Source organism: Lichenostomus cassidix, chromosome Z (genome assembly GCF_008360975.1).
Source record: "Lichenostomus cassidix isolate B80296 chromosome Z, HeHo_3.0, whole genome shotgun sequence".
Taxonomy (NCBI): Eukaryota; Metazoa; Chordata; class Aves; order Passeriformes; family Meliphagidae; genus Lichenostomus; species Lichenostomus cassidix.
In genome coordinates this window covers 63,352,489-63,379,078 of record NC_139511.1, presented here as the reverse complement: position 1 = coordinate 63,379,078, position 26,590 = coordinate 63,352,489, and the positions used below count along the sequence as shown (strand labels likewise).

The following is a 26,590-nucleotide window of genomic DNA, read 5'->3' as shown; positions in this document are numbered from 1 at the left end:
CAAAATCCCATGTTGTTTTGCACACAGAGACCTCTATCTCTCTTTTCTTTTAGAGAGCTTTGCTTAATTTCCCATTCTTTAAATCTTGCACCACCCTGACTAGAATTATGTCCATTTTTCTAGCAAGTCATGTAAGCATCTTTTCAGGCATTTGTTACATAGCCAAAACATAAAAGCAAATTATCTTTTACACTAGACTGCATTACTAGCTACTGTCCCCTTATGGATATCTCTAATCTCACATATTTTTTCAGTAGCAGCTAAAGTACATCAGGAGTGATTTAGTATAGTAAATAGTTTGCAGTTTCGTCACACTCTGTAGGGCCAGTCAGATAACAGAAGCACTCTATATTTGTGGAATTCTGTCTAATGAGTGCTGTAAATACAAAAACATGCCTGTGAAGAACTCCAGGCGCAGTCTGCCAAAACTTTGACCAACATTTTCGTAAATTAAAAGTTTGCACATGTATTTTAAGAAATTGTAATGTGGATTTTTATGAAGCAACTAAGTAATATTATTAACACCATCCAGAAGGTAAAGGTATCTTTATCGCTTGTATCTGGATAGGATGCAGTGCATTTTATGCTTATAGAAGGTAATTTTTTGGCAATATATTCAGAATAAATGAAAATTAATATTTCATCCTGTGGGAACAGGATAAAAGTCTTACAACTAGTAACATATTTATTTCAGTCCTGCAACAACATGCACTTTAGGATCTAAACTAGTTTAATGTGCTTTGGCTTTTCAGCTACCAAAATAAAGTTTTTTCCTTATTAAACTGAGATAATTTACCATATTACATTATGCTTTTTCATAAAAAGCTATACTTATTTCTTTCACTCCTTATACAGAAAACAATCAGTTTAATGTCCAGCATAAGAATCCCATTTCCAGGAAAGCTTAGTCCAAGTGTCTGGACATAAAAGGATGTCTTTTTAGAATTGCGCTGTGCAGGTAGCAGTAGTGTTTTGTTACCAAAAAAAATTTTGAGCTGCTATTTTCTGTGTTCCTGGGTCTCTGATTCTTGGCTTGAAGACAGTCGGTTCTTTGTACTCTGTTATTACAATGAGGTAACCAAAGAAAGAGAGTCTTGGTTTGAGACTGTCAGCTGTTACTAATCACTGCTCCATGGCTTGCTGTGAATCCCTGCTTGCATCTCCCTCCTGCTCTGCTTAGCACACATAAAGAAGATAAATTACTCCCTAGTTTCCCTTCAAAAAGCATATTGTTTGTCACATTCCAATACTGTGAGCAAAAGACAGAATAATGCGAAGAGTTAAATGAGTATCTCAACAGCCCCACAGCAGGGTCCTTCTCAGGCAGATGTGTTTCAGGAAATGTACTTTCCTACTGGTTCGTCATATGTATCCTGTTATATTGTAAACCTGAAAAGCAAGGGTTTTTTGTACTTTTCAGAACAGAAGAGCATAATCCTGCCGTTTTCATATAGTAATGTAAGCATCACTGGCACTCAGTAGATGCACCATCTAAGTGTACCATATTGACTTACTTCATTTTACCAGAAGGTGTTACGCTTAGTTGTTTATAAATATTCTAGCAAAAACAAGCAGAGCTTGTGGAGATTTATGAAATTCTTCCCTGCCCTCAGTCACTCATATTGACAGTGAGAAGAATTTTAAAGGAAGAAACACAGAATGTTTGTGTTGGAAGGAACTTTCAAGGTCATCTAGTCCAACCTGCTGCTATCAGCTGGGACACTTTAAGCAAGATCAGAGTGCTCAGAGTCCTCTCCAGCCTGACCCTGACAGTTTCCATGGATGGGAGAGCCACCACCTCTCTGGCCAAGAGTGTTTCAACTCCCTCATTGTAAAAAAGTTCTTCTTTGGAGAGCCACCACCTCTCTGGCCAAGAGTGTTTCAACTCCCTCATTGTAAAAAAGTTCTTCTTTATGTCCTGTCTCAATCCACCCTCTTTAAAACCATTATCCCTTGTCTTGTAGCAACAGACTCGGCTAAAAAGTCTGTCCTCATCTGTCTTATAGGCCTTCTTTATGTACTAGAAGGTGCTGAAGGGTCTCCCCAAAACCTTCTGCTCTTCAGGCTGAACAACCCCAGCCCTCTCAGCTTGTCCTCAAACAAGAGGTGCTCCATCCCTTTGATACCTTAGTGGCTTCTGGACCTGCTCTGACAGGTCCACATTTTTCTTGTGCTGAGGACCCAAGAGGTGGATGCAGTGCTCCAGGTGGGGTCACATGAGGGCAGAATAGAGGGGGGAAATCACCTCTCTCAACCTGCTGGTTATGCTTCTTTTGCTGGCTCATGTCCAGCCTCTGACCCAGAAGCACCCCAAGTCTGTCGCTGTTGAGCAGCTAGCAGAGTAATGAAGGCACAAGTTCTCAGTGGCAAGAAGGAATGACCTTTATTGTTTTGATTTCATCACATATATAGAGTTCTCAAAAGTCACCCAGATTGGTCAGTCAGAAGCCTTCTCCCAGGCCTGATTGGCCAGGCCTGCACTGCCCAAGTTCTGGGACACTGTTCCAATAACATCCAAACTTTATCTTTATTTATAAAACACAAGAAAATTTCTCATGGGAAAAACCTGTGCTAGCCACACAAGTCCATCTGGGCAGAGCTGCTCTGATCTGTTCATGCCCAGCCTGTGCTGATACTGGTGGTTGCCTTGATCCAGGTGCAGCACCAGCATTTGGCCTTTTTGAACCTCATGAGATTCCCATGGGCCACTCCTCGAGCTTGGCCAGGTCCCTCTGGATGGCATCCCATCCCTTGGGAATGTCAAACACCTCTCTCCTTGGTATCATCTGGAAATCTGCTGAGGCAACAGTCTCACACTGCCTGTGTCATTGATGAAGATATCACACAGTGCTGACCCCAGCACAGACCCCTGAGGGACGCCACTCACCACTGATTACTATCTGGACATCAAGCCATTGGCCAATCCAATTACTTGTACACTGAAATAAGCAAAGTAAGAAGACAGAAAGGCTGTGGAATACCCTAACATGGAAGTTATTGGGATAAAAATTGCTGCTGGTGTGAACCTCAAGCTCAGTAAATTTTCACCAATACTGGATGCTGTATCAGAATTTCCCTGCTGTATCAGAATGCTAAATTTGATGGCCCAGGAAATACTTTCCAGCATGGATTACTGCCATATTTTTTTATAATAATTAAAATGCACTGAAACCAAAGAGTTTCATAAAGTGAAGCTATTCTACTGAAAGAGTGGAATTAGTGACAAACCACAACAAAATCGTCTTTCATTATTCATGGTTAACTGAAATGTAAAAATCACCGTAAAGCCACTAGAGATTATTTGTGCTTCTCCCGTTTACATCACTCGATGATGTTCAGACATTATCATGTCATGGTTTCAAAAATACTCTCCTTCTAAGGAATAAACTGTGGCTAAAACAGCAGGCACTTGCTACTTTTCTGTCCTGGACACTCTTTACTTCTGCTTCCCTTGTAAAAGTTCTTGTGTTCACATCACACAATTCTGGGATGATTCAAAATGACAAACTGTCAGAGCAAACTAACTCTACAAAACACAAAGTTAATAGTTTTCTAGTGGCAATGATGGGGCAGGACTACAAAGCTGTGGGGCAAGGCTAGTCTTTTAGGAGCCACCCTTAGCCATTTAATTGGCTCTTTGAATTGTGTTGCTATATCCCAGCCATGGGTTTCATTAGTCAGCTTGGCTTAATCACGGTCACATAATTTTGGATCAAATACAACTGCTAATTTTCTTCTGAGATATTTGCCCTGTGTTCTTAACGGAACAGGAAAAAATAATATAACATCTAATATCATTATGTAAACATTTGTATTTAAACAAAGAAAAGTTAAATTGAGATTTGGGAACAACATGTCTCATCAATTCATGTAAAAAGGCATACAGAGCTATATTTCAGACATGTATTTTATGTGGTTTCAGGAAGTCATTAGCTGTATTGATTTAATATTAATTAACTTCACCAATACATATAGTTCTTTGAAGATGTTATTCTCTATTTTCTTCGCAATTTTATAATTTTACTGCTACTGATATTAAAAATCATAATCTAGAGCCTGGATAAAATTTTTACCTGATCTTGTGAAGGGCCCAATTGTCAAAGCCTAAATTTAATTTTGTTTTCTGGGAATGCTCAGCACCACACAGGATATGTTCAGCGGTTATCAGAATAAAGCTCTAGAACTTAATCAAGTCAATTAAACTTGGGTAGTACTCCCACTGTTTTTACCTAACTATTGCTTTTCCTTACGAATTTTCTGTCAGCATATTTTACCGTGACCTTGCACAGTGTTATTCATTTCCACAAATCCTCATCAACATACACAAAAGGGATTGTTCTCATGGTCTCACACTGAGAGTTTACTCATCACACAGTGCTTTGTGGATGTAGGGGGTGGGAGTAGCCCTTTTGAGACTGCTTCATTAGGAGAGTGAAAGACAACCTTAAAGAAACAAAATTAGGGCAGCACTCCTGAGTCAACAGTTGCCATTATTGCTGTTCCACCATAGGAGTCCTTAACAAGCAACTGCAATTTCCTAATGAAGAGACCATAAAAAGTAAACAGGAAAATAATTAGGAATAACAAGATGCTCTGTTCATAATGTTTTGTGTTTAAAGACTAGTACAAAACATCTAAAGAGAATTTATATAAAAATCTCCACTGGTAAGGAAGTGCCATCAATTCAGTTCTAATAATGCTGAATAAGGAAAGAATTCATCATGATCGTAGAAATCCTCTCTTTTTTTTTTTGTTTCAAGTCAATATGTATAAGGTCCAGAATGGACAGTTTGTTCTACGTACTGATTCAGAAATGGTTCATTATTTTGTCCATTTTCATCAACATATTGGTACACCTTGGCAGAATCCTGACCTGGAGGTGCTCAGTCCTGTGCCCACAGATGGGAACCTCAAGGCAGAGACTCCTCAGGCAAGAGTCTGCACCAGGCTCTGAGCCCACAGTGTCTCCTCTGCTGAACAGGATTACCATCATCCTGTCAGGAGTCACTGAGGGCTTTGGGTTTGTCCAGTTTGGAGAAAAGGAGGCTGAGGAGTGACCCCACTGTCCTCTGCAGCTTCCTGAGTAGGGGAAGGGGAGAGGGTGGTGCTGACCTCTCCTCTCTGGATCAAGAGAGGTCCAGTGGGAATGGTTCAAACTGCACCAGGGGAGGTTCAGGCTGGACCCTAAGAAATATTTCTTTCCAAAGAGGGAGCTTGCATTGGAAGAGACTTCCCAGAGAGGTAGCCAATAACCCCAGCTTGTCAGTGTTGAAGAGATCAATGCCTTTAATAGGTTTAGTTTTTGGTTAGCCCTGAAGTCTAGTTGGCCTAGATGGTCATTTTAGCCCCAACTGAACTGTTCTATATTTAAAATACTCATAATAATGCATCAAAATTAATTTAAAAGAAACAAAAATTTAAAAACATTGGGGGGAAAAGCTAAAAACCACAAGAATTTTAGTGTAGGGAAGCAAACACATAAACTACTAATTTTTTCTGCAGGTTTTTAAAGGGCAGCAAATATATTCAGAAACAAGAACTTTTGATCTGATAAGCAGTAGCTGAGCATTTTAACAAATTTCAGTCTGAAATTATAAATATGCATATATGCATACACTCACATGTATACCCACTACTCCCAGGGACAGTCTCGCTTGCTCTGAGGAAAGATAAAATCACCAAAGGTACTAGAATCAATCCTACATAATGACTGTTTTTTCTCAGGGGGATGCTATTTACTTTGGAGTGTAAGAAAAGAGATCCTATTTAAAAACTGCTATTTATGGGCTCTCGTTTTTTAGTTAGTGATTAATGTTGGGGCAGAATATAAGCCCAAGAATGCTTTGCTGACTAAGAGTTTACTCACAGAAATAAGGCTTCAGTCATACCAGCTGCTGACCAGTTACTGCTGTGGGAAAAATGCGTTTTCAATCTAATTGTGTAAATACCTTATTTCTAAAAAAAAAAAAAAGGGACACAGGTAGCAACTCTTTAAGTAGTGCAATAGGAAAATTAGGCATAAACTCAATTCTCAGGCTGAAATAGTTCACTGAGGGCATTGACTGTTCTGCAAAAGTCAGTTTATTCAGTTGCGCTAATTAAAGGAAGAAAGTGTTTTGAAGGTGTAGGACTTAACAGCATAGGTTCTACATTTCAGCTTTTAAAACAGGCCCTAGGAATTTATTCTTGAACAAGTAGATTCAAAGCTGTTACTGGCTTAAGCAATATCTAAAACCAACATGGTCTGTATATTTTACATTTGATCTTCCAGGAGTATGTTAGTGTGTACTCCTAGATTAGTGCTCCCTGCTATAACCCAAGGTTACACATAGGTTATGTGCAGTATGCTTTCACTATCAAAAAAATAGAAACTCTGGAATTGGCAAGTTCTCAAATTCTGTATAATATAGAATCATAAGTACAATAGAAACAAATATAATTGACACAAAATAATATAGTAGCTATTCATGAAGATTCATAGAATCAATAATTAATGCCAATTTACAGTGATCAGGTCAGCTGAGTAATCAGAACTACCAGATCACCAATTCAGAATTTTTAAAGTTGTCCTAACTAGATTTTTTTTCTCCTTTTCCCTGCATCTTTTCTCTCTCACTCTCTTCTTATGATTATATATTTACCTTCTCCTTGCCTTTCCTGTAATCCTAAAATATTTTAATTTCTTCTCTAACATCTTTGTTGAAGAGCAACACAGTGGTTTCCTATGTGCCCTGACACTCTTGAGAACTCTTGGTCATGTCTTTATTTCATCCACAGTGTTGCTTGTCAGGAGAGGGAAGGGGTAGGTGAAGGAAGAAGACCGGACTAAAGGCTTGGGTTTGTTTGCAGTTTTACAGACTTATGCCTGCCCCCTTCTTCCTTTTCTTCACTTCCCTCTCGCCGGCCTCCCACCCTCCCCATCAACACTTAAAAAATCATTCCCATTCATGTTGTGTGAGCGCACACGCTGGGAGAAATTACAGGGGCTCTGCTCCAGATCGCCTTGACAACTCCAAGGCATCGCTGTGCGTGGGGACTGGTGGCACGACAAAGTTTCCCAGGCCCCCTGGGGAAGAGGAGGGGAGAGGAAGAGAGGAGGCAGAGGTGCTGGAGCCAGTAGCGTGCAAAGGAGAGAGCAGTGAGTGGGATGAAAGGGGCACATACATCTCCCGAGGGACAATGGGGGTTTTGCTGGCTGACTGTGAAAAGACACACTGAGGACACAATGCTTTGTGACACATGAAAGCCTTGGGGACCCTTCCAGAGCCACATTCAGTTCTAAGGAATCTTGTCAACATCTTAAAATGCAAAGAAAACAACCCCTTTCATTTTCTCATGTTTTAAAAACAGAGTTTAAATATTATTTTAGACAGTTGTTGTTGTTGGGGTGCTGGAAACTTTTGCGGTTCCCCGAGTTCCCATTAATTGCAGGGAGGGGAGACTGTGCAGTAAGGGCTCTCAGAGGTGAGCACTTGCCTCCTCCTCATGCAGCTTTTGCTCATACTTAGGCCTGTCATCCTCCTGCTTTCAATGCCTTCTGCTATGCACACCACGAGCAGCTACAGCTCAAGAAGAGAGGGATTGCTGTTCCCTATGTTCAAGCTGAGAAATAATTTATATGATAGCAGGAGCAGGAATGAGACTGAGCAGCCTGAAATCAGGAGCCATGTAGTCCCAGCCAGAGTGCACACCAGGAAACCAGGCTGGAAAGCAGCTTACAAAGACAAGGGTGTGACTCTTGCTCCCTGACACACCACTTTCACATGTTCACCACTCAATCCCAGAACCAGCCCAGGAAAGAAAAAGGATCACAAGATCTAATCCTTCAACACAGCAATCTTTACTGGCCAGATATGCCCTACGCTGACTCCTAGTGATTTTTGGAGTGTGGGAGACTCAACTCAGTACGAAGGGTGGAGTACAAAAAAGCCATCAGGTTTGGTTAAAGCACAGACAGATGTGCCTGCGAATCCTCTAAGACTGACAGTTCTCAGCCTCTGGTCCTGAATTACCTGTACAGGGCAAGATATTGGGAGCTGGTTCAAAATCTCTGCATTTCCAAACATTTCTACCAAACTGCATAGGTTAACCTTTCATGCTCAGTTTGTAAAACAAGTTAAAAAATGGTCTTATCCAAAATGAAAAAATCCATCATTGTTGCTACTTTAGAAAGGAAAAACACAAAATCTCCAGTTAAAATATACAAAAATGAAATTGACTGGACTAGTGTGTAAACATTCATTTTTCACTTTGTAAGTTTGGTTTCATTTTAAGTTTTGCATTAATACTTAAAAAATAAATTTTTAACAAATACTGCCTGTATTTGACAAATGAGATAAATGCTGTGCAAATCAATAGGAGATCTGGAATTCTACAAAAATTATTAACTTTATTTCTTGCCTTGGCTTACCATATTTGCATTATTTTATATTTACATTACTTGAGGACTCTAAACCAATAACCAATCTTCCATCCATAAGAGGGCTACACGACTTCCCGTTTGTAAAGTTAAGAAAGCTGTTTTTTGCATGCTGCTAGTGTTTACCATTTTCCTCACAGAATTTCAAAGCATAAATGTAAACTCACCATGAACATTATCATCCAGTTTTGCAGATGGAAAGGCTGAGTAGAGAAATGAAGGATCAAATGCTTCAAATGTTGGACTTCCATGTTCAGTTTCTTGTTTTACCAGAAACACTTTGTTTTTCCTGCTACAATGGCACACATGAAACAAGCAATTCAGTGTGTGTATCTAGTGATGTCCCTTTGAAATTCCTTTTGTGGGTGCAAACTTACTAATGGCTTCTGCCAAAAGGGCAGAAAATGAAAAAAGCTGAAATGAAAGGCTAAGTATGAAGCATGTGATTGGTTTTATACTTTGAAGATTTGACCAGAGCCTGGGACATATCCTTGATCTCAGCTACCTCAGGGACTAGAGTACTTTCACTGTAGCTCCAATAGGAAGTATCTCCTCCTTTAGAAGACAGGCAGAAGTATGATAAATCTACAGTGATTTTAAAAACATTTATCTTTGCCAGGCTATGATTCAAGTTTTATATTTCCATCTTATTTACATTACTGCAGTTCTTCTGCCTTATTTTAAATGCTTTCTCCTCTGTGACAGACACCCAGAGCAGAAGGTGGGCAACTTTAGTTATATTTTACATGTTCAAAGGTGGCATCTATATAAATGGGTGGGCAGTCCATGGAAGTATAGGTTAGGCAGTTCCATACAGGAGGAGATGATAAAGCAAAAAGATCCTTTCCTGAACCCTTTTTTCATTCTGCACCTTGAAAGCTTGATTGCAACAAGAAGCATGAGCACTGCTTTGAGACAGATGGCACAGCCCTCCAGATGGAGTAGGGGCAAATATTTAGGAGAAGGAGCACTGGGATATTATAAAGAGAAGAACTAGGAAATGTAGCTGCATCTACTGGAAAGAGGAGGAGCATTTCCATTTCTCCAAGTCCTTGTGAGAGAACACATCAGAATTCTTTCTCTGGCAGAACTGCACCTTCATTTAAAAAACTTATTGCAGCCATTCATCAGTGCAATCTGATAAACAAACACTATAGAAGACACCATAGTGAGCACCCTAATATTCACAGTAGATCCAAACAGAGCCAAGAATTAGGATTAATGTTGCTAGTTCTGTGACGTTTATGAAAGACTTACTCATACAATGGTCAAGATTTTCTGAAAAAGGCTAGCAGTATTTAATCTGTTTTAAACTCCCATGGCTAGGGATAGAGGTAAACTGAGGTTTTTCCACTGGGGATTAAAGAAAACTCTTCTTAATTGTAGCAAACATTATTAACATTGCTCAAGAGTACTCTGTTTTCTGTCTTACCATTACAAATTACGAGCAGCACATTTTTCAGACTGTGGTAACTTACCCTTATCAGAAGTCATGAATTGTCTCACTGGAATATAGGGAGTGCCACAGTGCATCAGACAATTAATCTTTGCTTTTAATGAAGTTTTAAGAAAGCACACAAAGTTGTAACTATTGTAATAGAAAATAATGTAACTAGGGGTGGGATGGGAAGAGAGTGGCAGTATGAGCTGCAAAAGAGGGACATCTTGCCTTGGGTATCTTTAATTGTACTGGTCACCAAAACTCTTCCCTCAGAACTATTTTCATCATGCTGAGTTCCTATTCTTTACTCACAACTGCATCAGGTGAATGTCGTTGTGCTTAAATTTACTAGGAATTGCTGCCCTGGATAGTAAAGCCTCAGGGAAGATGGGAGTCCGAGCAGTAGTCTACTACATGAGCACTACAATCATTGCTGTCCTGATTGGCATAATCATTGTGGTCATCATCCACCCCGGGAAAGGTACGAAGGAAAACATGCACAGAGAAGGCAAAATTGTGCAAGTGACAGCAGCAGATGCCTTTCTTGATTTAATCAGGTATGGCTACGATATTGCACGTTTTCTCTACCAATAGCAATGACAGTAATATTTAGATTCACCGAGAAGAAAAGTAGAGAATTTTAGACAGTGACTGCATAAAGTTGCCAAATTTCTTTCAACTGTGTGATATGAATATCTCTAACCCTTACAATGCTACAAAAGGATACACGGATTTATTTCCAAATCAATCTGTTGCAGGGGAGGAAACTTTTTAATACTGAATGAGCCTGTCTTTCTTCCTTTCTTCCTTCCTTCCTTTCTTTCTCTCCCTTCCTTCCTTCCTTTCTTTCTCTCCCTTCCTTCCTTCCTTTCTTTCTCTCCCTTCCTTCCTTTCTTTCCCTTCCTTCCTTCCTTCCTTCCTTCCTTCCTTCCTTCCTTCCTTCCTTCCTTCCTTCCTTCCTTCCTTCCTTCCTTCCTTCCCTCCTTCCTTCCTTCCTTCCTTCCTTCCTTCCTTCCTTCCTTCCTTCCTTCCTTCCTTCCTTCCTTCCTTCCTTCCTTCCTTCCTTCCTTTCTTCCTTCCTTCCTTCCTTCCTTCCTTCCTTCCTTCCTTCCTTCCTTCCTTCCTTCCTTCCTTCCTTCCTTCCTTCCTTCCTTCCTTCCTTCCTTCCACAAAAGAACACCTCTGTACTGCTATCTGCATGGATCTTTTTCTCCTCCTTCCATAGCACAGACCTTATTATCAAATTCCTCCACTTTTCTTCCAGTTTGCAACAGTTTTCTCACTTCACTTGAGCCCCTAATTTAGTTATTAATTTTAATTTTGAATTGTAGCTGCCAGTCTGGGTTCACCTACTCAAATTATTCAATTACAGGAATGGGAAATAACTTCCGGGAACAGGCAAGTAAAATGCTTGAAGTGGAGGGCACATATGTAAAATCTTGTTTTCTCCTTGCTCAGAGACTCTGCAATACCTCTTTTATAGAGCTAATATACAACAGATGTATTCTAGGAAGTAGGGAAGCTGAGGTTTTGAACTCAGGAGCTTTTCCACAGGTAAAACCACCAAAATTTTGTGTTCCACTAAGCCATTTGGAGAATCCAGAGACATGGAGAAAGACCTCCAAGAGTCATGCTGCCAGGAAGGGGGACTGCAGAAAGATCCATGAAGAGGTTTGCACTCAGATTCCTCAAGGTTTATTCAGTTAGGCTGCTTCTAAATCCCTCAGAAATGCACAAAACAAAGGAAAACAAAGAAACAAACCCTGATCTGCAACAAATGTATACACACATATGTGTATCTATTGTTATTATTATAATAGAATACTCAAACTTCAGAAGTATTTGGGTTTTAGCCACAAGACTAAATCAAGTGATAAATATCATGGATTACTAGGCTACATGACTGCAAAAACTGATAAATAGAAATTCACTAAATGTCATTAAATTATTTATTAATCTGGATTCATAAGGCATTAGTAAGCACAAAATTAAAAGTCAAGACTGTCCCATAGAGCTTTGTACATTTATTAATTTAGCTCATATACTGCTCCATAACCAGACATTCTATACAATACTGGATTCAGAGATTCCAACTGCCAGGATCTATCCAATCCTACATTTCATCCTGATAAATCTAACCAGGCCAATGCAAATGCAAAGGTCTGCTCACTGTATATGTAATCACATATTAGTCTTAGGATTCCTTCAAAAATTATCTGGTCAATTCTTTTATTAGCTGTATCCTTACTAAATGAATTTGTAGAGTATTATTACTTCCCATGTTATTTTCTTTCTCTTTCACAGAAATATGTTCCCTCCAAATTTGGTGGAAGCTTGCTTTAAACAGGTAATTTTTTTTTTTTTAATAAAACATGAAGAAGTAAGAAATTAAATGTAATCACATTTGCCTTAGGAATACCATGTTCTTGTCCTTACAGCAGAAACATAACTTAAATTTGCTGCCAGCTGTCAAAAAAGTCACTAAACTAAATCAACCAAATCCATGCTTTGTTTTCAATCATATTGAGACAACACTATTTGCTATGAGAAGTGAAGAAAACCCACACAGCTTGTTAAATAAAAAAAAATTTTTTTGAAGATGTCACATTCATGAGTTGACAGCAAGGTTCGTTAAAGTGAATTCAGGATTTGCTTTTCTAAAACAGTTTTATGTTAAACTGGGAGATACTGAGATATTCACCATCTGTGCAGACTGGAAGACATTTGAGAATGTCATGTGGGAAAAATGCATAGGTTTGAAACTGAAGAAAAAGTTTTGTGGACATTAACAAAAAAAGCAAATTAAGAACTTCCTGTCACCTACAGCTGGAGTCCTTGGGAGTGACTTTTTATGTTGCTTCTCAAAATCCTCTGTCACTAGCTTGGTGTTAACATTAGCTGTCCTATGGAGAAAATAATAACTAGTTACAATCTTTTTTTTCAAATGGAAGACATTATAGATTCAGTGAAACCTAGAATGTGTGTTTCCATAATCTGATTTCTTCATATTGACCTCACAGACAAACTTGAACTGATAGTATTCACCAGTTATTGCTGAACCAATAAAAAAAGCTGAAATTAGGAGGTCAAGAAGTAAGAGGATAAAGTATAAACTTTCCAAAGTCCAGCTGAGTTACATCTTGCAGAGGAACTGAAAAGAAATTGTAACATTATCTTCAGTTGTATAAACAGAAACCAATAAAAAGGAGTGACTTTCTGCATTAAATATTTCTAGATTAAAGATTAAAAAGCAAACTAGACCCAGGTCCAAGACTAACAAATGCCATGCCTCTCTCTTCTCTCTCAACATGAGCATGAGTTCATGTTGGTGAACTCAGCACAGTGATGCAGAAGAGCAGTATGGAAATGCGAAAGTCTATGTCTAAACTAAAAATAAATTCAAAGAATTTAATGTAATAAAATAGGAATAAATAAAACAGGAATTACATGATCTTTATCTCAAAATAATGGAATAAGTAGGGCATAAAGTTACAGATGTAGCAGTGAGTATTTTTCATAAATCTCTCAAGTTTGGAAGTTATTATCTAAAGCTCTTGAAAGCAATCAAAGTGTCTTCCAGACTGCAGTTTCAAAAAGATTTGTGAAATTATTTAAGCAGATAACAAGCCATTGGTTTGATCTTGGTTATACTGAAGGATATAAATGACTTAAAGGAAAAAGTAAAGACTTCATAATAAACAACAATGAAAAATACATAAAACAAACAAATCAGAAAAATCACAAAGGTTTTTGAAACCTTTTCTTCCACAATATTGCTCATTTCCTCTGTGTTTTTTGGTTGGTTGGTTGGTTTTGTGTTGTTTTTTTGGTTTGGTTTGATTTGGTTTGGTTTGGTTCTTGTTGTTGTTTGTTTTGGGCTTTTTATTTTGGTTGGTTGGGGTTTTTATGACTTCTGAAAAATTTAGTTTTTAAGATGACAAAAGTGAAATAGTTGAGCAGGGGACTGTAAGAATTTTAAAATTTGTGGAGATAGCAGCAGAAATTGCTGAAGGACTGGGAGTACCTCAGTTGATACCTTTATGAATGGCATTGCCATAAGATGCACACATTCAAATTTACAGATGACAAGAAAGTCCAAGGAAAGTCCAAACTTTGTGTTGAGGTATCTAAAAATTGTCAAAGAATTGCCACTGTATGACCCTGGCACAACACAACACCATGAAGTCACAGCAATAAAGTGAATCATCTCTTGCAGATGTTGGCATGTTGGGTTACCTCCTTGCAGCTTTTCATCACACATGAAATAAATATTTAGAAGCTAACAGTAATTTCTGCTTTGACTTAGCAAGTTATCATCAAAAGACTAAAAAAAGTTAAATTCAGCTCTAGGATATATGAAGTGACAGAACACCAAGACATGAACTAAAGCCAGAGGAATGTGACTATTTAGAATACTGAGCATATTCAGTTTTTTTATTCATAGATTCATGCAAAATGAACACAGTGAAGAGAGGCGATGTTGGAATTATCAAAAGAACACAACATATAAAGGAAAAAAGTACTGATTGAGAAACTATTTGCATATGAAAACAAAGTGGGAACAGAGTTAAATAAGATAAACATACAAAAAGAAATGGGAATCACTATTACTGAATATAAATTGGAAATTAGTAATGGTTTTACCCTACATTACCTTATGTTGAATTTCTGAAAACATCTTCAACTAAGAGTCATAATAACACGTCAGTATTTTTACAATACAGCTTAAAACATTCTTTTGATAAAGTATTCTACTGCAATAGGAACTTGGCTTGGTGACTAGCAGTTCTAAAGCTATGCTCTTATTTAAAGATGTCCTGTAGAGTCTGTTAACCTTAAATATATTGGATTTCTCATGTGCTTAACAGCTTAAGGGAATTTCTAAAAAACAATTAAAAAACCAGGAAATGTTTAGTGAAAGTTTTTACTGAGTTTCAGCAGCAGCTGAAAGTTCCAGGATTTACTGATTTACTATTATTTCAGGATTTTAAATCTGTCATACTGTTACTTTTTGAACTTGGTACCAAGACATAGATTTTTAGGTAACTGTTATTTTGTTGTAGCAGATTTGTTAAACTAGTCTTAGCTTACAAGTATGTGTAACATTCATAGTATCCAGATGAGTGCACATCTGACCCCCCAACTTTCTTTTCAAAAATTTCCATCCATTCTTTTCTATGTTTCTCAGAAGATTTATGAAGAAGAATGATCCATCTGGCACAAATCTGCTTCTGTAACACCATATTTGATGGTCCAAACACAAAATACACTACTACTCATAGCCAGCCACATTCAATGGCATAAAACTGACCCACAGCTTTACACTCCTGGAAATCATCACTGGAACATGCACTGCACACTTAAATCACATTTTTGGGTAGATCAGATGTGCACATCCCTAGGCAGGTTTCTTTCCTAGTTTGTATTGGAACCCACTGGAAGGTAGGAAATTACATGGAACTGTGTGCAGAACATAGCCAAAGTGGGAGGGCTTTTAGGTGGAGTTGGGAAAGTTTTTGCAGGATTGTTGGTAGGAGACAGAGTCCTGAAGGGAAACTGGAGCATTAGGACTTACCTAGGAAATACCTTCCTATATTTTCTACTGTTCCATTTTCAATTGCTTGGTCCTTGGATTTGGATTCCCTTTCGTGTTTCTTTCCAAGAAGGCAGTGGGGTAAAGCTGCCTCCCCTTTCTTTTACTTCTCCTCATCCTCCTTCTTTGCACATTTTCTTGCCCAGAAGATTTTTCCCTTTTTCCATTTGACTGACAGGAATTTTCACTTATGATGGGGAGTGGTTTGGTTCCCTCAGGATCCTGGCATACATTTTTTCCCATGGACTTCCATTCTGTTTCATCAAGAGATCCCAAACCTCTACTTAGAGTGGGAGGGACTTTGCTTCTCCAAATTCCACCTGGAGATTCGGGGACTTGAGAGATGTGGAAAACCTGACTGACAGAAAATTAAGACAAAGAACTCGTTGAGCTGAGTACATCAGCCTTCTCAGTCTGATTGTTTAACAGCAGGTTATTAATCTAAATAACATGGTTTCTGATGCTGTATTTCCAAACAATGTGTCATGACCTTCACTACGTACTGACCACGTGCATCTATCGTGATTTTTATGAGTAGGAAGAGAATCTGAATAGATTTACTCCAAGTAAATATTCCACACTTACCTGAAATGAGATTACATCGTTGAAAATTTTCCCTATGCCCCTGTATTCATCCCCAGTTTAGGGATATCTAATGGGATCTTTGAATTTGTCCTTCAGCTCTGGCCATTATCTCTTCATTTCTCTTTCTTTGCTAAATTAAAAAATGCTGTCTCTAGCCTGGGGCTGAGCAGTGGTGAGCAGTCTGCTTGTTAAGCAGATGCTGCTTCTTAGCTGGTTGTTAGTTCTGTGCTCTTGGGGTCTGTCAAAAGGCAGAAGAAACACAAACAAAAATCAAGAGAAACAGAATCAGCCTAAAAATCTGGTGAGGGTCATTCTGTTTTGAATAGGTAGAATTTTATGCCAGCCGAGACTTAAAGAACTTCATCTGATAACTGCATTTCTCTTGAGATATTTTTAGTTATGTATACTTTCCTGAACTTGTCATTACCAAGGGAATTGGAAGTGTTAATCACACATCCAGAAATGAGTACTAATATGTGGTGTCTTTTTCTCATTATAATTTTGTCTACTTAAGATATATTATGACTTGTGTCATCAGCTCTTCTGCAGAGTATTTAGAGTACTTTCACACATATCCATATGGAAAGCAAAGAAAAAAAACTGTTAAGAAGATGGCATATCACTGTCTTCATTTATTTTAATTTTTTAGGGTTGAATTTAAGCAAATTTGTTGCTTTTAAAATCATTAGTCACTAAATGTAGCATCATCATACAGACCTAGCAGAGACAGTACTAATTACACTATCCCAGAGTAAATTATGACAGCGAATTATGAATTTTCAGAATAGTTACCTTTGCAATTACCTTCTCTGCAAGTTGAACCACTGGGTTGTGCTGCTGCCAGGTTATAATGTTGCTTCTTTGAAAGTCCTTTAATATATCCAAGTCAAATGACTGTGGGTAACTTGTATCACAAATAAAAACCAAATAACAATCAAAGTGTAAACAACTGATTCATTATATTATTCAATAAAATCATTATATTGTCTATTTCATAGTGAGCTTAGTTAATTAAAATTAATTCTCCAGTAGTTCATTACCGCCAAGTCTCATAAAAAGATTTCAGGAATGCATTATTTTTGCATTTTACTTGCAGATAAGATTGTTCATAGAAAGCTATTCAAATTAAGACATTCAAGTAACATTTATCTTGCTCCTCAGTTGTTCTCTATACATGAACTTAAGGAAAAATTATCAGTATTTTGCATCAAAAATCTTACCTTTTATCAAAAATAACTCTTCTGGAGACATTGTGGACCAAATGTTCTCAGAAAGGAGAGAACTTCAGTGATGTTGTCTAGCTCATCATCAGTCCACAGCTTATCAGTGTGTGGACCTCCAGTCTCTCTTCTGAGACCCTTAAGCCTACAATATCTTATATGAGCAGTTTTATTTAATGTAATTTCTTCAATTTCTGAAAATTGCAAAGGAAAATTGATCAGCACAATCACGATGTGATATTAAACTGTCAGTTTGGGCTACATTAAAAGCTGATAACTCTGATTCCCACTGAGATAGAGATCTGCTAAAAATAGGAATGTCATAAAAGCTCAAAAAATGATCTCTTGCCACCATTTACTTTGCAGAGCAGTAATAGTCAACTGTGCTATTACCTCATCTATTTCAAAACACTTTCTCACATCTTGAAGGTGGTCCTTCATCCAGCCAATTCCTATAAGCATTTGAAAAAGTAATAAAAAGAATAAAGCTCAACCTACACCCTATACTTTTTCCCTGAGTAGACACCTCCCTTGTCTTTCCTATATTTGGTTTCCCTTGATTTCTTTTGCTTCACCGGGAAATTCTCATGACTTTTGATAGACAACTTTGGGCGTAAGACAGATCCACAAAAGGCACATCCACAGAGACCTCCTTGAGCTCAATCAGCTATAACAAAGGAAAGACCAGCTCAAGTAGATATTCCAGAGCAAATAAAGTTGCTCTGGTTCCATTTGCTTGGATTACCATTTTGAATCTCACTCTAAATAAGCTGCTTGTCCACTGGTCTGCAACAGTTTCCAGAAAGGCTATTCTCCCTAGTAATGTTTCTGAGTACTTAAATCTGATGAATAGGGTGAGTCAACAGATAAGATCTGCATCTCTGTGTGCCAGTCTAGTATCTGATGTGGAAAAGGACTTTGCTGAGTTCCTAAAATCAATGTTATACCCCTAAAGAGACTTAACTAATAAAGAATTAAAAGTATGTTCCTGCTGCTACAGAATTCCAAAATGAGTACAAAATGAAAGCATATGCTTATTACCACCAAAAATCTTTCAAACACAGATTTTTGAAGGTGAGAGTCTTTGTGTGATTGTGCTTTCTCCCATATAGATCCCAATAGCTCCTCAGTTCCCTATTGTAATTTTGTAGCACCATGGGCAACTCCAACTTAATTTGACATTTGTTCTTAGACAAATTGAGATGGGTGCTGCTACTGATGGAAAAGTGGTTTATGACTAAGGTCATGGCCTGTTGCAACAGGCAAGGAGCACACATCCAACTCTGTCCAACAGCTGTATCCTATGTGCTTGTGACCTAATCAGGTAGGAATGAGAGAAGGACCTCAGGCTAAGGGAGGAGAGTCAGAACCAAGTAAGTTATGATGTGCTAGGGAAAGTGGGAAGTGAATAGAAAATTTCATGAGAAATTTGGCTTTAATTCCAGACCTCATTGTTCCAGAACTCATTAAACAGCTTGTTTTTCTACTTTCATCTAATCTGTATGCCTGCAAGTGCAGCATACTTACATCCTTCAGACATTTGCATTAAGGAATTTGCACCTAAGGCATTTTTCCTACTGAAACAGAGCAACAGAAATTTAACACAATTACCATACCTGTAGATGGGGAAAAAGGAAAGGGAAAGGGAAAGGAAAAGGGAAAAGGAAAAGGAAAAAAAGGAAAATTTTTGTGTAACGTTAGGCAGTATTTTAACATTCCTGGCAAGGCAGATTAAAATCCACTTTAATGAGCACTTATATTTCCATTTCCATGTCCATTTACACTCTAATACCACTGTGTAACTCAAACAGACAACCTCATCCCTCCTTTCCTGGTTGTGTAGTTCCAGTGTCTGTGTTCAGCCCTCTCTGACATCCAACAGTCAGTGAGAGCTGATTAATCCTCATAGGCTTTACCTAAAAAGTGGTGACTTTTTTTTGCTTGGTAAGATTTCTGCCACTTTAAAAAGCAGAATTGTCTTGCTAAGAGAACAAACAAGGTTCTCTTAGCAGGTTGGATGTGAGTGGAAGTGGTTGGAGGCAGTGGAACTGGGCTTTTCCTTGTCAGCCAACTGCTCACACATCTCAGTTGACTTCTCTACAGCCCAAATCTTAAAAGATTTTAACAAATTTTGTTCAAAACTCAAGAATATCTGAGATTCATATGGATCTGTTCTGACACATATTATTCAGAAACTTTACATAAATGTCCCATAAGCAGGCTTTATCTGAAATTCTGACAGATTTACAGTGTTTAGAGGGATATATGGAAGGAGTGCATAAAAATACTCACTTGCAAAAAGTAACATTAAATTAGGCTAGTGTTGAAAGATTATGATTATCTTGTTTCCCATCTTGGTCATAAGTACTTCATTTCGCTCCAGTACTTCTGAAGTGTTCAACAGTCTCCAGATATCAGTAATTATACTAAAACTTTTGGTCTTAGTTGCCTTTTCTTGGTAACTCCAAATGAGTAAAAATCCAAAGTTGCTGAATAACCTTGATGATAGCATTCTGTTGCTTTAATGAATTAATTAGCATCCTGACATAGATGAGAAACATTATATAAGTGATATTTAGTATTCTTTGTATTCAACAGAATTTAACCAGGACAGAGCTGCAGGGCTTTTTGAGCCAGATAGAAATGTTCAGGGTGTAAATTTCTCCTAGGAAAAACTTTAGGGGTGACAGATTGGTTTTCAAAGCAGACATGTAGGACCATACTGAGATTTAGAAACTGATTTCATACTGGAACCATTTAAAGTATAATCCTTTTCTTTAAATAAGAAATGTGGTGACTTGTGCTGCAGGATAAAGTAATGGCTTTGGCATAACAAAGGAAAAAATAAGTATGTTGTATTTTAGGTAGGTTCAGTCTAATTTTTTTAGTACAGAAAGATGAACAAATAAAGAAATTCCAAAGCACATGAATATATTTTCACTAGCCGAAAAAGACTATAAACAGTTGGAATTTTGTTGTTGGGAAAAGTAGAAATTTATAAATATACAAAGTAAGAATCAATAGTTTTGTTACAAAATACTAGAACATGACAAATTTGCATTTTTGATTTTGGCATATCTATGGGAAAATTATTTTTAGAAGCTAAAGGTGAAGATCTAGATAAAACAGATTTTTGTTGCCTTCAGGAAAGCCAAGTTTTCATCATAGTACATTTTACCTAGAAATATTTAGCAAAAACTTTAAATGTCTTACAACAGTAAATAATAATTTAATTTGTAATTTTAACCTGTGTTTGCCATGACTTAGCAAATTTCTGTCTTTCTTTTAACAGTTCAAAACCAACTATGAAAAGAGAAAATTTAAAGTAACTATTCCACCCAATGACACATCCACAGTGACTTCCATAATAAGCAACGTGTCAGAGGCAATGGAAGCTCTCACCCGAATGAAAGAGGAAATAGTTCCTGTTCCAGGTTCTGTGAACGGAGTGAATGCCCTTGGCTTGGTGGTGTTCTCAATAAGCTTTGGCCTGGTGATTGGGAGCATGAGGGAGCAAGGTCAGGCATTGAAAGACTTCTTTGATAGCCTTAATGAGGCTATCATGAGATTGGTAGCTCTAATCATGTGGTAAGTGCCTCTTCGATAAATTCCTTTTTAAGCTAGTAATCATATTTTTTCATCACAGTCAGGGTAGCAAGAGTCTGTTTGGCAGAAGGTCAGACAATAAGACTGTATCTACCTTGTAGCTTTTTTCATGAGTAAACTCAAGAGGTGTAACTCTCTATGACAGCAATTTTCCCGAACATACCAACTCTTTAACTAAAGTTTCACTTTTGACATGGCAGAAGTTGCTACCCTTATATAGAGCCACTCTATGTCTTCGTAAAGATAGTGATCACAGCAGCAAGCTATTAATGTTTCCTTATATCATAATCTAAATTCATTAAAGGAAACTGACAAACCTCTTGCATAATCTTATTTCTACACAGCAAGACCTTGTTATCATAATTTTCCAAATAACTGGTTCCTGCAGTTGTAGGGTGTGTATGTACGTCCTTGCATTGTAGCTGCACTGCTCACACACACATATAATTTTCCTGTTTTCTTTACTGTGTTTATTAGGTAAATTAAATAAACACCTTTTCCCTCAAGGTATGAAATCTCTTCAAAAATTAGGACTCATTTTTCTCCAGGGAGAAAGTTAGCTATGAAAATAAATTGTGTCTTGTTGCCTTCTCTACTACAGAAAGCAATAAATCAACTCCAAGAATCTATCCAAGTGTACACATGTACACTGCCATTCTAGATACGAAACCAAAAAGAAGTACATTTGCTCCAATAACTAAAATCTTTTCTCCTTCAGAAGCGTGTGTGAAATGATAAAACAGAGCTTAAGAATTGTTACTTCAGATAAATTCCTGCATGGATTTGATGGCTTAAAGGGCAGTTGAGATACAGCAGATAGATTTTGTTCTGTGGTATCTCATTGTGAGAAGACAAGTGGACATTTATGGGAATAATGCTGAACCTAAAGTACTGCTGCAGCAGAATTATGTTAGAGTTTTACACTCAGCCCCAGCTCTGTCCTCACTTCTACCTGTGCTTCCTGTTAGGGAAAAGCAGTTCACACCACCTATGCTGCTGTCCCACAATGCAGCCAACCTTTGTCATAGTGATCTCTTCATGATTAATACATTTATCCAGTGTCCCACTGGATGAAATCTAGCACGGCCAGAAGCAGCTTGAAATCTTCAGAAGTTATCAGACTTCTGTGTGAATTCCTTACCCAACTACATGGGAGACAGCACTGTCATAGAGCTAGGTGTTGGGAATAGTCTACAGCTGTGTTTGTTGGGCGTTCATTCAAACAGGCAGAATTATAACACAATTGGCTAAACTAGCTTTTATATTACACTTGAATTCCAAGGAGAATTCATTTTCCTACCTGTCAGAAAGGCATGCTATATGTCTTGAAATCATTACCAGATCTGAATCCATTGAATCCCACCAGAAACATTCACTGCTGTGGTTTAATCCAGGTTGAATTGTTAAGAGTTGAAGAGTTAAGTTCTTTAACTGCTCCTGAATAGGAGCATCCAAACGGTGAAATCCTGCATGTGTGCATGTAACCACAAACAGCATGGATGGGGGACCAAAAATCCCTACTCTTGTTTTTTAATGCTGATTTGATTTCTTATTTCCAGGTATGCTCCACTCGGAATTCTCTTCTTGATTGCTGGAAAAATTGTTGAGATGGAAGATATGGGTGTGATCGGTGGTCAGCTTGCCATGTACACTGTAACAGTTATCATCGGTTTGCTAATTCATGCTGTCATTGTCCTACCTCTTCTCTACTTTGTGATCACTCGTAAGAACCCATGGGTATTTATTGGAGGCTTAATCCAGGCATTAGTCACAGCTTTGGGAACATCTTCCAGGTATAACACAGCATTAAAAAGCTTTTTTTTTAAATCGCAGTGCTGGTTTAAGAAAATTTTGCCTAATATGTGGTGAACTCTGTATTCAAGTATTCACTTGGCCACTGTAATTCAGTTCTGCTACTCTCCAATACTAACTTGAACTCTGTTTACTATAAGAAACCCTGAACAGAGATTAAATCAATCTGTTTGGTGGTGCAGACTCTATGGCCAAAACACTTGTGACTTTGGTTAGTGTTGGTGTTTGCTATTTTAAGTAGTTTGTAATGGCTTGATAATGAAGGATACAGCCAGCAAAGAATATGCATGGGAAATGGAGCAGCAAACAGAAAATTGTAGGAGGGATTCCTATTGGCAGCTGACATTCTGTGCTCAAAATCCTGAGAGCCCATGATGGATGCAGAACCTACAACAGAAATGCCACTTTTGCTCCTTGTAGGTGGTCATAGGTATGTCATATGCATTTAAAAAACTGTTTGCATGTATGACAGAAGGAAACATTATCACAATAAAGTGGACATTTCTACACCATTTGACCTGTCATAAAACACCTTCCATTTTAATAGATTTTTAAATGTCTCCTAAAAACAGGGCTTTCAGTCAGAGATTCTGTAATTCTAAATTCAAGTCCTTGGTGTTTGATATCAGTTAGAAGTAAAAGCCTAGGCTGATGCAAGACAGCGTACTTGATTGAAATTTTGATTGAAAAATTGATATAAAAATTGAAAAATTTTTGATTGAAAAATTGATTTAAAATTCTACTGTAAGATGACTGTCAGCAAAGGGATTTTTATGACACAGTCTTCCACAGCCCCTCTCTATTTTTTGTCAGTATTTTATCAGTATTGATAGAGTTTTCAAAGATGAGAAAGTTTGTTAAGTAGTCAACAATGAACATTTCACTGAGATCAAGTAACCTGAATTGCTGTGTCTTTAAAAACCTCTTTACTTTGGCGTGATCAGATGTAGAGATACAGACCTGGCTTGGACAGACCTGGCTTGTCCCATCGAGGTGTGGAGGCAAGCAGGTCAGTGTGGTGCTTCTCTGCCTACAGGTGTTAACCCACAGGTGGGAAAATAATGCAACCGTAGATCAAAATGCCCTTTCCAGGGGAGCTGGCAAATAAATGAGAAAAAACATGCTTTTTAGTGAAGGTTTAAATGGCCCAGTCTGTATACCTTCAAGAAAACAACATTTAGGCAGGATCCAATCACAGTTCCATGATTTAAAAGTGAGAAGCAGGGGATTTAAATAGATTCTTCTGCCTGGCAGAAGAACCTTGTGGCAAAACACTGAACTTAGACACTTTCAGACTAGGGATTACATAGAGAATGGCAGTAATTAATAGCTGGAAAATTTTCCAAGAGGATTAAGAGAGCCTTCACCATTAGAAGTGCTTAAATTCAGCCTTTCTATTAAAAAAAAATCCAGTATATCACATGAAAACTAAGACAGAACAGTCTTTCTTGTCATTATAATGCGTGACACTCTTCTTTCCTTCTTTGCAGAATTTATACCTATAGTATATTCTTTCTTTTTGTTTCAGTTCTGCAACACTACCTGTTACATTTAAGTGTCTAGAAGAAATAAATGGAGTGGACAAGCGAGTTACAAGATTTGTACTCCCAGTTGGTGCTACAATTAATATGGATGGAACTGCTTTATATGAGGCTTTGGCTGCAATTTTCATTGCACAGGTCAACAACTTTGATCTGAACTTTGGGCAGATTATCACAATTAGGTATGCAAATCACTGTTCCCTAGATTTAATAAAAGCACCTTTGTGATGACCTCTTGCTGGTTTATATGGGATTAAACAAAAGCATCTACAGCTCAAAAGAAGAGCTGCTATAATATCAGGTTATCTGTAATTTCCATCCTCTGCACACAAACGGATCCCCAGCACGTATTCTCCTTTAGATAAACCTTTAACAAAACTGTAACATGACACACCCATTACTGCACTTAATAAAAACAGAAAGAACAAGCTTTAATGAATTTCCAATTTTTCTTTCTCGAAAACTCATGCAGCTACTGGCATCTAGAGAGCTGTAATGAGTACCAGGTATTTTATAATGCATTTACCAAGCTGCAGCATAAAATCATCGCAGTGTTACTGCTAGGAGAGGCAGAGTTTTTCTGGTTTCAGGATACAAACTGGGCTAGCTGTGTAAGGAGTAGTAATACCTTTTATTGCATCAGCTGATAGAAGTGGTGAAGATAGGTTATGTTTTCAAACACAAAAGCCTTCTTATTTGAAATAGAACGGCAAACAACCCACTAGTTAGCACTTAATGATAACTGATCTGCTTTAATTTCATTAAGTTTATCACAGTTTAAGGAAAAATGGTGATATGTACATGTGCAGAAGAAAGGAATGTCAGCAAGGGTGGGCACTGTGGGACAAAGAGACACTTAACTATCACACAGGAATACTGAAAGTTCAGAAACAGTGCTCCTTTCCATAAAACCCACCAGTTTATTTCATTATTTATTAACATAAGACAAAACTGCCTTCACCCTCCAAGGCAATACACATTCATTAGTACTAGAGCTGCTCCCTGGAAAAACACCTGAGAAAACAAATTCTTCTTGAACCAGGTGTGAACAAGCATATTTCTACAAAGTCACTAGACTGTATGACTCAGGGCTTCTGGCAGCTTTCCGTTTTCTGATGGCAGAACGCCAGCTGCTGGAGGACAGAGACTTCACCTGGCATGAACTTATAGCGAGATGGACAGAGAGCAAAAGCTCTTGTGTTAGATCTGCAAGAACAGAACTACCTCCTCAGCTTTTCTTTTAACGTGTTTGAGCTTGTGGAGTGAGTTTTTTCAATGGGTGGACACATGTAGCTGTAATGTTTTTGTCTGGCCCTTGGCTTCTAGTGTGGAATTCAGGACCTAACAAAATCATGTTTCCAGATTTCTGGATAAAGGTTTAGTAAAACACTTTGGATCAAGAGTCATATTCCCCTGAAGCTATAGGGTATTCAGATAAGGGACGAGGCTCATCTTTTTATTTACTACTGAGCAAGTGCCTTTTTGCTTTATATCTGGTTTTAAAGTTTGCCAGGTGATGAGAGCTTTTATTACAGTTTAATTACCAAAATCAATTAATTCTCTTGCCATCTCTTTGCACAGCATCACCGCTACAGCTGCCAGTATTGGGGCTGCAGGCATTCCTCAAGCTGGACTGGTCACCATGGTCATTGTGCTCACATCAGTAGGTTTGCCTACAGATGATATCACTCTTATCATTGCAGTGGACTGGTTCTTGTAAGTATTTTTATGGAGCTGTTAATGTCTGAGACCGTATTTAGAAGTGAAACAGCCAGGGACATGCTGGCTGAACTAAAATCTTTTGCTGTGGAAGGCAGTTGGAGACAAGTGTTAGAAAGAATCATTATTTCTTGATACTAAGATATTTTCTTAAAGCAGATGGTGAGGGGTGTTGCTTAATTATGCTTTGTTTTGCATGCAAAAAGTTTACTTAGAAACCTCTATTGTTAGGATTCTAAGAAAACTTTCAGATACACTATAATTAAATAAGCAAAGAATTGCTTTGGTCTTCTATTTTTTGTAGGATGGCAATGAAAACTTTTCAATCAAACAGATTCAGAGCTGAATCACATCCAACCAACTCATTGCAGCCCTGCTGACTATCTAACGTAGGAAAGGTTCATCTCCACAAGCCATGAAGGCAGAAATGAAAAATAATCGTTTAACTGCCACCACAAAGTATTGCCCCTCAGTTTTTCCATTCATCTATCTGTAGAAGATGACAGACACCTTTAGATATACATATCTCCTTGGATCAGGAAATAAATCAGAGAATGATTTCCTCCAGTGTCTATTGCATCTAACACCTATTATTTCATGTAATTTAAGGGTAAAAGCCTTAATGAAGGCTTTTACTCTTCAATCATCTCAAGT

General features: G+C 37.9%; 1 protein-coding gene across 1 annotated transcript in view; it reads left to right on the top strand.

Annotated features, from left to right (window-relative positions):
* The window catches only part of SLC1A3 (solute carrier family 1 member 3), a 65,604-nt gene that overhangs the window by 35,885 nt on the left and 3,129 nt on the right, over positions 1-26,590 (top strand). Inside the window, exons 4-9 of the mRNA XM_085042078.1 lie at positions 10,213-10,417; positions 12,165-12,207; positions 20,551-20,846; positions 22,424-22,657; positions 24,205-24,399; positions 25,799-25,933. Of these exons, the coding sequence (XP_084898204.1) occupies positions 10,213-10,417; positions 12,165-12,207; positions 20,551-20,846; positions 22,424-22,657; positions 24,205-24,399; positions 25,799-25,933 (1,108 nt within the window). The remainder of the gene's footprint in view (positions 1-10,212; positions 10,418-12,164; positions 12,208-20,550; positions 20,847-22,423; positions 22,658-24,204; positions 24,400-25,798; positions 25,934-26,590) is intronic.